The 15,746-nt window shown below is 33.1% G+C and overlaps 1 protein-coding gene across 2 annotated transcripts in view; it reads left to right on the top strand.

The window, feature by feature from the left end:
* Positions 1–8,508: 8,508 nt before the first annotated feature.
* The window catches only part of LOC106473126 (ATP synthase lipid-binding protein, mitochondrial-like), a 10,605-nt gene continuing 3,367 nt past the window's right edge, over positions 8,509–15,746 (top strand). The window contains exons 1-5 of one of the 2 annotated variants that reach the window (XM_013933806.2): positions 8,509–8,608; positions 11,031–11,124; positions 11,946–12,017; positions 13,145–13,219; positions 15,260–15,359. In XM_013933806.2, coding sequence (XP_013789260.1) covers positions 11,080–11,124; positions 11,946–12,017; positions 13,145–13,219; positions 15,260–15,359 — 292 coding nt within the window. In that variant the 5' untranslated portion in view covers positions 8,509–8,608; positions 11,031–11,079. The remainder of the gene's footprint in view (positions 8,609–11,030; positions 11,125–11,945; positions 12,018–13,144; positions 13,220–15,259; positions 15,360–15,746) is intronic. The other variant, XM_013933807.2, reaches the window with a different exon arrangement.

Raw genomic sequence — 15,746 nt, 5'->3', positions numbered from 1 at the left:
CACCTTGAAAGATATTGTGCAGCAAGCCGAGTACAATATTATGGATGTAGCTTCTTTCAATGTGTTCCTGTCTGCTCATCCTACTGCTGACTATCGTGATGCTTCGACCTTCCCTACCAATTCGCAGGTGTAATCGTTCGTATCTCATTTGAAAGCAAACATAACAAGGTGATAGCAGAAGCATATAAGGTTGGCAATTGCTTAAATAATAATGTTGAGAATGTGACTTTATTGATATATACTGAATTCACTTCCAGTAAGTAGACCTTAGTACTAGCTAGTATGGAGACATGAGAATGCTGTATTTCACTGAAATATTTATCAATTAACAAACGAAAACTTGTCTCGAAGTTGTCTCAAAAAGATACGTCCAAAACCACTCTCTTTGGAAGTTTCCGAATTGAACTAACTCCTAATATTCAACAAATTGTAGTTTTATAGACATTCCCTTGGCTCTTGATGAACGTGTTCAAAAGACTTATTTAAATAAGTACTTCTTTTAAGGCAAGTTTAAGCACTTTTTGATAGACGTCTCCTGTTTTTATGTATGGTTTTCATTTCAACGTTTCGATGTGAGAGGAAAACTCAGCATGTCAGTTTTTTTGTTTATTGAATTCCGCGCAAAGTAACTGCAGGCCCATCTGCACTAGAAACGACAGAGTAGAGGAAAGGCTGCTATTCAACATCACCCACCGCCAACTCTTAAAGTTAATCTTTTACCAAACTAAAAGTGGGATTGACCTTTACATCATAACTCTTTTGGTACTTTCTTATTCGCAACAATCAAACCGGTTTAGCTCAGTCTGTCACAGAGAAAGCGAGTCATTACAACGATCATACCTGTTTTCTGCTATAACGTAGACCACCATGTTATACGCTGTATATATCTTGACACACACACACGTAGGTAATTTTCCCATTCAATCAATTATAAAATTTGCCCTCCACTCTCCTTCTGGTTAGGTTAAACCGTTGTAACAAAGTGTCATTATATTATTATAATGGATAAAAAAATGGTGGACGAACAGGATAAAGAGATTATTTAAATGGAACGTACTTTCTTATCAGTTAAACTTCTTAATTAGATTTGTTTGTTTGTTGTTAAGCGCAAAGCTACCAATGAGCTATCCGTGCTGTGACCACTACTGGTATCGAACTTCCATTTTGAGCGTTAGAAGCCCAGAGAATTACCATTGGGTAACCTGTAGTCATTTTAATTAGGAAATCCAAACTGATTTTTTCTTATTTTATTTTTTTCCGAATATGTTCGAAATGACGGTAATATTTAGCATAAAATGATAAATTAAATTATGATATTGGATAAAACCTCAGTGCGGCCCAGTGGTTACATGCCGGACTATGGAACTGCGGGTTCGCATTCCGTCACCTACGTTTGGGGCATGGGTGTGTTATATGGGATACATGGTCAAATCCCATTATTTGGCGAAACAAGAGTAGCCCAAGAGTTGGCGATGAGTGCTGTTCACTAGTTGCCTTCTCTCTATGATTTCAGATAAATCAGAGACGGCTAGTACAAATGGTTGTCGAGTAGCTTTGCAGCGCCCCCTAGTGGCACAGCGGCATGTCTGCGGACTTACAACGCTAGAATCCTGGTTCGATACCCGTGGTGGGCAGAGCACGGATAGCCCATTGTGTAGTTTTGTGCTTAATTATAAAACAAACAAGCGTTGCAGGAATATCCACCAAACAAACAAACAGCTTTGTGGGAATGTTCTGAACAATGGACTACTATTTTGTGTGCTTATTATCACTGCTAAATTAGGGAGGGCTAACGACAAATAGCCCTTGAGTAGCTTTGCATGAAATTCAGGAAACAAAACATTTTGATCTTATAGGATATATTACCTTCATAAAGAATTGAAGGTTGGTTTATTAGAAACAACGTGAGGTAAGAGAAGTATAAAATATTTTAATCCTCTGTCCACATATTGTTAGCACTATACCGCCATCTAGTGAAATTAGTTTAAACTGAAATTCCATTTAAATTGAATCTCTATATTCTCTTGGAATAGTTTCTGTGCATTTAAAAGTAGTTGTTAAAGTCTTTAAAACTTCATTTAGTTAAGTTAACTACGAACTTGAAACTATACTCGATTAGTTTAATAAATTATTTGCCACTCTCACGTTTCTTCCTTTCTGTTTGTTTTACGACATGACCAAGTATTGGTACGATATCTCAAAAATGTCAATTTTTCTTTTTTGTTTCAGAATGTTCGTGGAAAGCTACACAAGAACTGTCTGCGCATAAATGTATCTAATTTTAAATTAACAGACAAGAGATAAATGAACATAACTCTTGGACTATTCTTGCCTGACCGAATACTGGAATTTAACCATGAATCTTATAACTCATCCTTTTGACCACCGCACCTACGGTCACAAAGTGTATTGTACATTTTTGCGGCAAGAGGCTGCGAACCATGAACTTTCAGGTACACAGTTTGAATACACTGACAATACTAGGTCACACCCACCGTGCATACTGTACTATTGACTTCGATATCGACTTAAGTTGTATAACTTGAAAAACAAACTTGTAATTTATTTGAAATTTTAAAAAACTTACAAAATTATTCGCTTCAGAACTTCATCTAACTACTGATCCGCTGATGTGGTGTTCTTATACCAGAAACTACCTTCTGGTGTTATAGATTTGAACTAAACTTTATTTTCTACCACTTTGCCTCAGGCTTCAGTTTGAACTACCATACTCGTCTTTAATTTGATGCAAGGGCCTGTCATTTCTAAAGTAGATGCAAACCTAGGCAGTTTTAATCTTCACGCTGGTCTATCTGTGCTGGTAATCACTTAACCTGGCCTTTGGCTGTTACTGACCCACTGATAACGTGATAACTGATAGAGCTGTCGTAATTTCGTGTGTGTGATTGTGTAATATCTCAGAAACTGCTGACTGTGGCAAGAAAGGACAGTGTTCAATTGAATTGGGCATTGTTACTAGAAGAACCTAGAGGAGGTTATTGGAGAGAGTAAAGCCAAGGTCAGCGCAAAAATCCTCGAGCGTATAATAGCAATAGAAGTTAACAGTAATATAGTCATTTTATTGGCATTGGGGACCTGGTACTAAAAAAGCAAAGTAAAAAGAAACACAGAAATGAATAATAATAACGTCAGAAGTAAAAGTGGTTACTGCCGGCTGGTTGTTTCCCCGTGGTGATGGTTCGAAACTATGGAAAGTGACACAACACCTGGACTGCACGCTGACAAACGTGCGACGCAGTAACTCCACAAGAGGAGGGACGAGAGCCTATGCGTTGGCCATTTTTAAATTCATTTAGTATTTTCTAAAAGGCAAATAAAATTGTCTTGTTTGTTTGAGTTAGCAATTTCAGTATGCCTCAGTGTAATGTCAAACCGCTTATATTTCTGGCCGTTCTCACATCTTAATAATTGGTTTACCAGTACGTTTTTCCTTCTGTAAGTCCTGGTTATTCTACTAAGGCACTGCGAAGGTTTACATTGAGTGTTGTGGTTCGTAAGTAAACCTCCACAGAGTATTAAATAATAATCTTCTTGTTATTCTAATTTACAACTCGTTTCGGAATTTGTATTATGTATAGAACCAATTTGAACTTAGATTTGTTCAATAATATCAAAGTAAAACTTAATTTTATACAAAACCCATACACCCGAGTCTCATGAAAGTGTCCCTGGTGGGTTAGAAGTTAATTTACAGATTTACAACGCTAAAATCTCGAGCTCGATTCATGGCGATGGACAGAGAGCACATGTGACCCATTAAATAGCTTTGCGCTAAAAACAACGACAACTGCTCAATTAACAATAAATGTAACCCGTTCTTTTGTCAAAAATTATTTTTATAAATAAGTAGTTTCTTTGTAAATAGTATTATTTTTTTAATTAATTAAAACCTGATGTATTGAATAATGATTACATCTCCTATTTAATAGTGAAGATTGTTTTAATTGTTGGTGCGCAAGTATGAAGTACTCCAAGAGCTATTAATAGACCTAACATTTGTGATAATAATCGCGTTAACTGCAACCCCAAGAGTTATTAATAGACCTAACATTTGTGATAACAGTCGCGTTAACTGCAACCCCAAGAGCTATTAATAGGCCTAACATTTGTGATAATAATCGCGTTAACTGTAGATTCCGCCCCCTCCCTCAATATTCGTTCTGCCTGTCCATTGCGGATTCAAAATCAGAGGTGCAACTCCATATAAAATAGAAGAATGTGAAAAAAAAATCTGCAATTGATGCGATTTTTATTACAATTGTTAGGCCACAATTGTTCTAATGTTTTGCCACCTTTCGGCGTTTAAACCGTAACTTTTAAAAACTAAGATGCAATACAAAAGTCAGCTTCCAGTTAGACCTTCTACGACTGTTGTGAGGCATAACAAACATTAATATTCAGCTGTGCCTAAACAAAGCGTACACACAAACCGATTTTGCAAAGGAATCTTACCTTTTATTTTCACTGAAGCAGTGCTTGTTAGTTTAGAAAATTTTCACAAAGCTACACAGTTGCATGGCACATAGCGTGGAGCAGTTTCGGTGGAAACGTCTCGAGCTATGAATTCTCGAATTCGCAATCGGGGCATACTAACCACTGAGCCACAACTATCTCTTCGAAGTGGTAATATATTCTAAGCTACATATGATGGTCTAGTTTAGCTTATAAAGATTATAAACATGTTTGTTTGATGCCGACGAGTATGATTTAGTATATATATTTATCTTGTAAAGTGTGTTTGTTTGTTATGGATTTCGCGCTAGCCATCTCTAATTCAGCAGTGTAAGACCAGAAGAAAGGCAGCTAGTCATCACCACCCACCGCCAACTCTTGGGCTAATCTTTTACCAACGAATAGTGGGATTGACCATAACATTATAACGCCCCCACGGTTGAAAGGGCGAGCATGTTTAGTGTGAGTGGGATTCGAACCCGCGACACACAGCTTGCGAGTCGAGCGCCTTAACCACCTGGCCTGTAAAGTGTGTTCGTCTTGCATGTAATAGTGTCTGATTTTTGTTTTGTGTTATTTGCTCTAACTATATAAAGTGTTAATTATTTTATAGTTTAGATAGTTTTAAAAACCGTATTACATAATCAATTAGACTAATATAAGACCCCACCCATATGGCTTAGCGGTAAGCTTGAAGGCTTATATGCTAAACATCGGGGTTCGATACTCGTGGTTGGCACAGTGCCAATAGCCCAAGATATAGCTTTGCTTTTAAACACAAACAAACCGACTAATAAAAGAAACAGATTCTACAGATCCGGAAATAAACAGGGCCTCTCCTTTGTATCTTATCTTATAGCGTTCCTTATCCTCTAACTGCAAGAAAAGTGTACTTATCAGAGAGAATGCATGTATAAAAAAAGGGGGTGGTAAGTAGAATATTTGTAGATAAATAATATATATATGTGTGTATATCATAACATGTATGTAATTTTTATAAGGCAGAACGTGCGCTTGCTCTGTTATGAGTAACGATTGTACACGTGAGAACAGCTTTCAGTCTTTACAAACAGTCAGAGATTGATCCTTTTAGATTTTCTTGAGTTACTCTTCGATTTATTTTTGTTGTGAACACAAACGAAGGTGTTTTGATGAATCTAGCTAGCATTTCTCTTCAACTTTTTGAACAAAGCTAGTGCAAACACGATAAAACATTTACACTTTATCAACACATAATATTTAATTTCCTTATTTATTTTTATCTGGTTCTTCTTTCAGTGATGCCTTTTAAAGCATACTTTTGTGTTGTAGTTAGAAACTACTATATGTATTTGTTTCTCTCTCTTCTAGATACAACCCATTAAATTTTAAACGAATAGTAAATATTCGTTAAACCTGCTCACCGTTCGCTCAACTTTGAACTTCAATTTATGCAAGTATCGTGTACATGTAGTAGCTTATTCACAAGAACCCAGGCCGATAACATTAAAGTTTTATACATTCTGCCCATTTCCTGAAGCACTCAGCTAAGTTCGAACAAATAGTATAACGCGCCTTTTCAGTTTATTTCCCCTTTTCCTTCTGCCACTATGTGCCATTGTTTGGTTTTTCAATGATCATCAAATATTTATTTTAATTGTTTCAGAAACATACACACACACATATACACACTTGCAAAGAAAGCTAATTAAGATCTCTTCAATTAAAGCTTTTCTATTGTTAAAAATTTCTTACTTCACTTATCATCGTTGCTAAGCATAAAACCGAAGCCCTTAAAAATATAAACAATGGATCTAGCTCATTATCGATCCTTCTGTAAAACACTCCGTTACATTGATTGCTCTGCAACTAGGCCTTTAGAAACCATATCAGATATCTTCATGCTACCATAATCTTATATAAATTACGATCTAGGTTAATTGTCTTAAAGTGTACTATTCATTCTGAATAAATAATAACTTATAAATCGATTAATATGAACTCAGTTAAACTCTCGTTCACCACACTCGTATATAATTTGAAATACTCTCATTCTTAGCATCAAAAAGCTTTATCGAATTACCGTAACTACTGCAGCCTATATAATAGGCCTAAGACTCTTTAATGCTTATTCGTTTTGAGCAAAACTGGTTTAAACAAAACCTTGAGACAGTTTACAAATATATATAAATATTTTTCGCTTTTTTTTATATTACACAAATAGTGATTTATTAGCATGAAGAAATTATAAAAAGTTATAAAACAATTCAAAAAGAGTAAAACATTTTCGAAATCCATTAAGTAATTTGAGGATTTCTGATTCCATTGAGTCGGCAAAATTAATTTTAAAAAAGCTGGTGAAGTTTAATGCTATTTGGCAGTGAATGCAATATCTTAGACAGTATTTTCTTCTATATGTTTGGGGCGCCATCTGTTATCACTAAACAAAACTTCGCTATATGAAAATGTGTGGTGCTGGTTCAGAATTATTGTTTTTAGTTAAGCACAGAGCTACACAATGGACTATCTGGGCTCTGCTTACTACGGGTATCGAAATTCGGTTTCTAGCGGTGTAAGTCCGCAGACATACCGCTGTACCTCTGGGGGGGGGGGGCGGTTCAGAATTAAGAAAGGCGTTACACTACCTTGACTACGAACTGACTAACTAGAGGAAAGAGAGCCTGTGCTTTGCCTGGTGCTGAACTTCTTTACAATTTTTCAATCATATCAAATCGAATATTTTTTATGTCGCTTCCTACAGTAATTACCGTTTTTGTAATGAGTATTATCAAAGTCAATATTATTTTAACTAAACGTAGACTTTTTCTTAAACTTCATTTACTTTAAAATGGTACAAGGTTGAAAAAATATTTTTCATTTTAATTTATATATTTTTAAGCGCAAAGCTACACAATGAGCCACCTGCATTGTACTCAAGGCTGGTATCGACCCACGGTGTTAAGCATTATATGCCCATAAACTTACCGCTGGGCCACAGGAGATGTGTGTAAATAACACGGCACGTTAACACATACTGAATAGATGGGACAGCGGTAAGTCTACGGATCTACAATGCTAAAATCAGGGGCTCGATTCCCCTCGGTGGACACAGCAGATAGCCCGATGTGGCTTTGCTATAAGTAAAATACACAGAAAAAGCATATTTCTCAAGTCACATTTAAAATATAGAGAACTGAAGTTTTCTTTATTTTCGGAAGGTGTTCATTCGGAATTAATAAACTTTATTTGATCAGAAGTTCTTGGTTGATAACTACAATAATCCAGTTTGGAAATTACCAGTAGAAATACAATATTCATTTTTGCCGTGTATCCTTACAGATTTATTGATTTTGCGTTCCAAGACTAAATTTGTTTTATGCTTTACTGTGACGTTCTTTAGACTCAATTTTCCGCCTCGTGAATCTATTACCAGCATATTTTTCCAATTTAGAAATAGGTACTGGAGCTTTCACTTCATTTGAGGTATAGAGTATAGTAGTATTATTGTTTAATCTGTGGAAAAGTAGAGTGCCGCTCAATTGTTTATGTGTTGATCTACGGATTGAAAGGTTTGAGATGTAATGCTGCTAAACATCTTCCAAACTTTCGGCTTTGGGTGCTTTATAAAAGTGACACTGAGTCCCTTTATTCAGTTACAAAAGCTCAATAAAGTTTTTATAGCGGCATGTACTGCTGGCTGCTTTTCTTTTTCTAGTTCAACGACTAATAACTTTATTTTGAAATGTAAACATGTACTACGTGAATATAATTATATCGTCAAACTAACTGACTAACGTTAAAAGCTTATCGTTGTTAAATATATATATTAATTACATACTTTAAGTGTTTCGATGGTTTTATGAAGAAAGGTGTTTTCTCCCCCCTCTCCCCAGTAGCTTACATAACTAAAAACCGTGTTTCTGTACCCGTGGTGGGCAGAGTATAGATAGTCCTTTGTGTAGATTTGAGCTTAACTATAAACAAACAAATCCTCTAAAATTTGATGATTTGTAGTAAGAATATATATCCTATTTCAAAGAGGGCGTCATCATCGGACGACAAGCGTTTTACGCATGTGCAAATCTTTCTGCCCTTGGCTTCAGAGAAGAGATTTGTAAGGTCGTTTACAGCAAAAGCATAGACCGAGGTTGTACTGGTAATCTGTGTTTCGATTTTAGTTGTAATTTATTTAAGAAAAAAAAGAAAGATTATTTTAAAAAGTACTCGTTGATTAAAACATAGTTTATGCTTTTTTTTTCTACTTATCATATTATGTTATTTGAAATATTTTTTTAGATTATATCTGTTCAAAAATATCACAACTGAATTTAGGAATGAACCTTGCCATCTGTTTCTAAATTTTGTTGTAAAAATCTACAAATTGAGGTCTGAAACTGGATTAATAATAATATTACTTTATACTTAGTTTAGTCAAACAGCTTTAATTTATCCATTTCCTTTGTATTTAAGACTCTTAACATGCTTAATTTACAATATTTTAATAAGAGATAGCATATTTAGCATTATCATATGATATGGTTTTTAGATTTATGGTGAATCTCCAAATGTAGCATATCTGCAATTATTTGTTTAAAATGTATATTAATCTATGTTCTAAAAATTACAACTTGCAGTGATGTTGATTTACTTAAACAGTGTAAGAACATGCTTGAAAGTGACTGTTTAATAATTTTTTTTTTGGATATGGGTGAGAATATACATGTGGCATCTCTTCTTACACGATATCAGCTAATTATATACACACTATCAATTACACAATGAATGTTTAAATGAAACAGAGTATGAAACTTTTGTAATTTAAATAATAGAATAACATAAGTGAATATTATGAGGAATAATGAGACGAACATTATTTGATTCTGTAATAAATATAAAATATTTAATGTTATAATACACATACTGTGAAAGAGCATATCTCACATTCTAACACAAAGTTGGTGGAATTATTGAATTATAAACTTAAAATTGTTTCTGAAATCTTGAAGAGGGAATGTTACAGTCTGATTAGTAGCCCACACGTGGTATAGGCTGTGAGGTGAATGAAATGTGATCGTTGTATTAACGAGACAGGTATATTTATGTAATGGGCTTATTCTTTGCCCTCAATTAAAAAAAGATTCATTGATCTTCAGTATGAGCAGATAATATTTTTTTAAGATTTACTTAACTAAGTTTTATGTATAAACTAATGTATTTGTTGCTTGAGTTTTTCATCAGAATATTTTAGATAAGAGAGTTCTGTATAGGATTTACTTTTGTGATACTTTTACATTATTACAGTGATAAAAACTTCCTACCTTGAAATCTGTGTGGTAGGCTCTGTTTAAAAGGGTATTATGTAAAGGTTGTATTGATTGTGTAAAACTAGTTTGTTTTTTGTTTTTTTATAGAGATTTATTGTGTTTTTATAATATTCCATGGGTTGTTTTTTATTCACGTTATATAATTTATGGATTACAAAGGACTGTTTGGTCATTTAAGGCTTTCATTGCAAAGCTATTTTTGAGAAGGGTGAAAATTAAAACCCACCCTTTATTTTTCAGAAAATTTTTAATTCCTCTTTAAAGTTATGAAGTGCAGGGCTCCATTATTGCTGACAACAACTCATTTTGTAAACCATATACCCTGTTAGAAAAAATTGGGTCTGTGTGTGTGTGTGTATGTGTTTCCACGTGTGTATTTCGAGAACTAGTAGATCGACGTACACAAAAATTTCGCACGAGATGGGAAGTCAGCTTGGGACAGGCCAGATCTTAATTCTGGATCACTGAAGCATTTTTTTTATAATGGAGAGGAAGGGAATTTTCATGGTTTTAGGCTAATAATTGTAAAGTGTGATTGGATTTGTACCAAATTTCAGGGGTACATTAAATAAATGAACCAGATTATCGATCATTCTGTATCTGAGAAGGATTTTCAAATGTGAAATTTGAGTTATCCAATATAAACGCATGCATTCTTGAAAAGAAGTGGTGGGTCAAAGGTATGCAATCTCTTTGATTGCTCTCTTTAAATATTTGTTTAACTTACCTGTTAATCCCATCATCTTCAGTACAGTTTGTTATAAGTAAACTTTATTAATTACTTCACTATCAATATCATTGATGTCAGTAAGAAAAAGTAAAGGCACAAAGGGTTATACCAAGTTCTACTCATGCTGGAATATTTAGACTGATAATAAATATACATACTTTGTAATTTTTACAATGTTTTATATTTTTGGGAGTTTTAACATCATAAAAAGGTTGTCTCCGATTGGAAATCGTATGTAATTGAAATTGATAAAGGTGATTGCATGAACTGTGGTTATAATACATTTTATGATTTTTTATAATAAGGTAATGGTAAAAGTGGGCTATGGTGTGAGTGAAAATATAGTATTACAATAAATTTTGTTTGATGCTTAAAACAGGTTTAACAAAGAAAAACAGCTTTTTATTTAATGTTTTTGCTCTTTTTTTGAAATCCATCTGTTAAGTATGTTTTTGGCTTAAATGAAATTTGGTATAATGTACCGTGACACAGTACAAACAATTAATCAGTATTTCCATTTACAGCTTCTATTTGTAGATTGAAAACTAATTTGAAATACCTTCGTCCAGTATCATGTATGCCTGTGCAAGATACACCTGCCCAGTTATCAGATCTATGGTATTGTATAACTTATTTCATGATAGCTTAATTAAAACAGTTTTGTTTACAATGAAGAGAAACTTTATAAACAAAATCTTTAGAATAATTTTTCTTCTTTCTTAATGTTTTAAAAGAAAAAAAAAGACAAGTCTAAAGGTACTTATGTAAACAGTTCTGAGAGTAACATGTCGAATGGCACTTCAGATTGTTTTCAGAAAGACTTCGACTTTTGTCATCTTTTTTTCTTTTAAAGAGAATCATTAATCTTTAGAATTTCGTAGCAGTTAGATTTAATAAAAGTATAAATGTAGCTACCAATTAAAATTTAATATTTGTAGAGGCATTAGTATACATAATAAGTAAACTTACTGTTCCAAAAATTGTTTAATTTCAAAGTCTAAGTTCAAGGGAGGTCCAGTTCAATCTACCTTTTGATCGACGTATGTTATTGTGTTATAATAGTTCTGGAGAATTCCACTTCTCATCAGTAACCCTGAACACAAGTTAACCAAAGAGAGAGATAAGCTGAACCTATTACATATTTTATGATAGAAAATATTTTTTTAATAAATGTTTATCAGCATGGTGCAAGTCAGCTAATTAATTATTAAATATAAAATTTGCGACAGCAGTTATGTGCTTGAAATAAACTTATTTGGATTATGTTATTCACTGAGGGTTAGATTTATATGCGACAAACTTTGTGCAGGCTAGTGTGATTTCTGCAATCCAGGTTTGTTTGTTTTTTATATTTTTTTATAACTTTTACTGAAATATTGATCAGATGGATAGTGTAATATTATAGAATTACATGTAAATAAAAATCTTTTCATTTCCAGATCTTGAGTGGTTCGTCCTCACTGGCCAGACCTTTAGCCTGCATGGTAACTAACGGGTCTGTTGGTGTTGAAGTAAGAAAGAAAAATGTTTTATGCTTTAGTGGTCTATGTAAACATGAAAAAAAGAGATTACGGTGACAAAATACAAGTCAATAACGAATAAAGGCTCAATTTTTTATTTTCCTAGAGTAAAATTTGATTCTTAGCCAAGAATGTATATATAGATTCTTTCAGGTGCCAAGTTGTGCAGTTCTTTACTGCTCCATGAATAACATTCACACTTTCAATAAGAAGAGTTGTAAGCTCTAGAATGATACTGATTTTAAACAAAAAAACTGAAGTTTGTTCTGAACGTATGTTAATAAATGAGTTTAATTGGTTAAAAATGGCATTCGTAATGTTTTATTTTGTTTTTTAGATAAAAAACCTTTATCAAATGGAATTATGTACTAATTAATTCTGGAAACAGGGTAAGGTAACAGTGACTAAACAGTTACTTCATTTAGAACATAGTTTAATTTTAATGTCTTACTCTGGAAGGAGGAATGAATAAATGGGTGTTTGTTGTCTTTGCAAAAGTTTCTTTAATACGAACCATTTAGTACCAAATGTATAATAAATCTGATCACACCCTGTATTTCCAGATGCAATGTGTACACAAGTTAGATTTACTTTGTGATAAAGTTCTCCTGATGCAAAAGATTTAAAACTAAAGTCCATAAAAACTTAATATTTTAAAAAATCTCTCACTTGTAAGTTGTCTCACTTCATAATTAACGAATCACTTATTTCCAACAATGACTTTTATTGCTCTTATAAAGAAAATTAGCAAATTTAATATAGTTTTTTTATACATGTATAATTACTGTACTTCTGGTAATTGTACAAAGAGGTGTAAGGTGGTTCTGTGTTATAATTAATCTCAATAAATCTTTAAAAATATGAATTCATCTAGGACAGTATGTTTATGTTCATAGACCACCCGATTTACTTATATTTATTTTTTTATTTGTATCTCTGCAGAACATGATACTACTACTTTCTTTCTGTAATTATATAACCTTTGTACCAATCACCTGAAGGGATCCTGTGGACCACAGTATAAGAGAAATATAACTTTTGCACATTTAGTTGTTACTTCAATGTTGTTGGGATTGTGTTTTGTAAAAAGAAAATAACATGACCGATTTTGTTTTCAGACCCCAAACAGACATTTTACCAACCAGAAAGAGACTGGGCCTATGTTAGTTTCATCATCTCCTGTTGTGAATCAGGTTAGTGAAGAGCAGTTACCATCCTTTATTTCATTTAGTGATCACAAAAGGATTAGTATTGAATACATATATAATGAAAGCAGATATTCTATCAGTTCACATACTTAGGAGAATGAGTTAACTCTTTCGACATGGGCTCGGTCCCCGGGACCGACCTCGTAACCATAACCTTGTTATAGTTTACATACTAATAACTTTTAATATTGTAAGTATATCTTTACAAAATTTTGTAGACTTATAGTAAACATTAGAAGCCTTTTGCACACAAAAAATCAGATTTTTAATGAAGTATTTTTACTTAAATTTGTCTGTGAAAATATCGATTTTTTTTTAACTAGTCTGAGTGCAAAGTGATTTTCATGTCAAAATTAAAAATACTTTTCATCATCTAAAAAATCTCAAATTTCCTTTGTGTAATCCCTAAATCCTCCTAACTGTATTTCAAACGTTTTTTTTTCACTAAATTCTTATAGTTTTTGTTATTTTCTCTACCCTATCTCAAAACAGTATGGGTCAATTTGACCAACCTCGTAACCACCAGAAAAAAAATTTAAATAAACCTAAATTAACCTTCTTTTCTTTTTAGAATGACTTCAAATTGTAACCTGAAACTACATTCGTTTATTCTAATTAGCTCTAAATTCGTAACATTATACATCTATTTATAATTAAATTTTAATGTTTTATTGCCCTTCTAACCGTGTTTAACTGCTATTCCTGCCATAAAAGTTGTAAATCACTTGGGCAACGTGCAGTTCACGTTACGCTATCGAATTACATTACCCACCATTATTATTATTACTTATTTTACCTAATCTAGTAATAACTTAAAAAGATCCATACTTTTAATTTTAGTTACTTTTATAATAATAAATAAAGAATGAATATGAAAAACAAGAAATAAAGTACTTACATAATCTTCTTTTTTTCTTGCCCTCGATTGTGAGGACAGTTAAGCCTGATTATTTTTAGTTATTATAGTAAAGCAGTAAACAATTTTTTATTTAATTAAATAATGCACCAAAGAATATAGACTAATAACATGAAAATAGTAGACAAATTCACTTACCTCTCAAAATTTTCCTGGCTTTCTAACAATGCGACAAGAGTCGTTACAAATTCTTCCAAGCTAGTCGTTAACTTCCCATGGGAATGAATCTTGTACTGTGAGTGAAATTAACAATATTCTGTTCAGAATACAACGTTATACAATATGCCATTCGATAGATGAAAACCTTGACTTTCTATTGGTTATAGGTAATATATAATGAAACGTAAGAGAGAACTATCAACCAATTGTGAAAGAGAGTATGTGGCAGGAGGGGGTCTGTTTTTTGTTTTTTTATAGCTCTGTAACAAAACAAAATTGAAGGCCACAAAATATGGTCTGTTTCAGCAATAACGATTTTTATAGAGAGCATTTTACATTTAATTTTGTACATTTTCGAGGGGTGATGGATAAAATAGGGATGATGACATGCTAAGACAAAATTTGTCTCGTTTGTTGCACTAGTGGAAATTCAGGATTATTTCATATATTTCCTTGTAGAATTAAGAACTTAAAACTTGTATACTATTAAAATATGGATTATTAGCTGAGATTTTATGCTATTCTAATTGGTATAACATAAACAAAAAGTAGCTTAATAAAATTTTGAATGTAAGACACGTGCAGTAAAGGGTACACGGGCCGAAAGGGTTAATTTTTCTTGAGTAAACCTACATATAGGTGTTTAATATCTGGGCCAGAGATTGGTGTCAGGAACTCTGGTTATTACAGTGTGTTGAGAAATTTGTCACTTTGTTGAGGATTGTAGAAGTTTATCCTGTTGTTAAATCCCAGTGTGGATATACAAATGAACACCAGGTGGCTCTTATCACTACTGCAACAGAGATTGTTTAAAACTTTAATTAATCAAGTATAATTTCCCTGCTGGAGTTCTATTTAGTCTTTTATTTAATATTTCTCTCTCAATTTTTGTAGTACATTTAATGTTTACAACAAATAAAACTGTAGTGGTTTTAAATTCTCTCCTGCAGATATCCAGATTACTCCATAGTAGTGCCATACAGAGAGATATTGATTCAGCAGCTAAGTTTATAGGAGCTGGAGCTGCCACTGTTGGTGTAGCTGGCTCAGGTGAGGTTAAACATTTGACAAGTAAAGTACATGTGAAGAGTAAACTCGTTAAAAGCACCGTATAATCATTAATCCGCACAGACTGACAGTGTATTGTGTCTGGTGACTACTAATGTAAAGTAATGAGATTTCACTTACAAAAAGTTTTGTCGTTTAAGTTTATATTACAATGTTTGGATATATATATATATATATATATCTTGTAATGAAGGTGCCAAGGTAAACTCGTGACCTGTTTGCAATGTGCTAAAAATGCTTTGGGCATGTAAGTTATGAGTAGACTAGTGAGCTGTCTGCAATGCGTTAAATTGCCTTGGACATGTAAGTTATGAGTAAACTCGTAACATGTCTGCAATGCGTTAAATTGCCTTGGACATGTAAGTTATG

This window comes from Limulus polyphemus, unplaced genomic scaffold (genome assembly GCF_000517525.1).
Source record: "Limulus polyphemus unplaced genomic scaffold, Limulus_polyphemus-2.1.2 Scaffold5910, whole genome shotgun sequence".
Lineage (NCBI taxonomy): Eukaryota > Metazoa > Arthropoda > Merostomata > Xiphosura > Limulidae > Limulus > Limulus polyphemus.
Note: the sequence above shows the minus strand (reverse complement) of the source record. Positions and strands in the feature narration are given on the sequence as shown.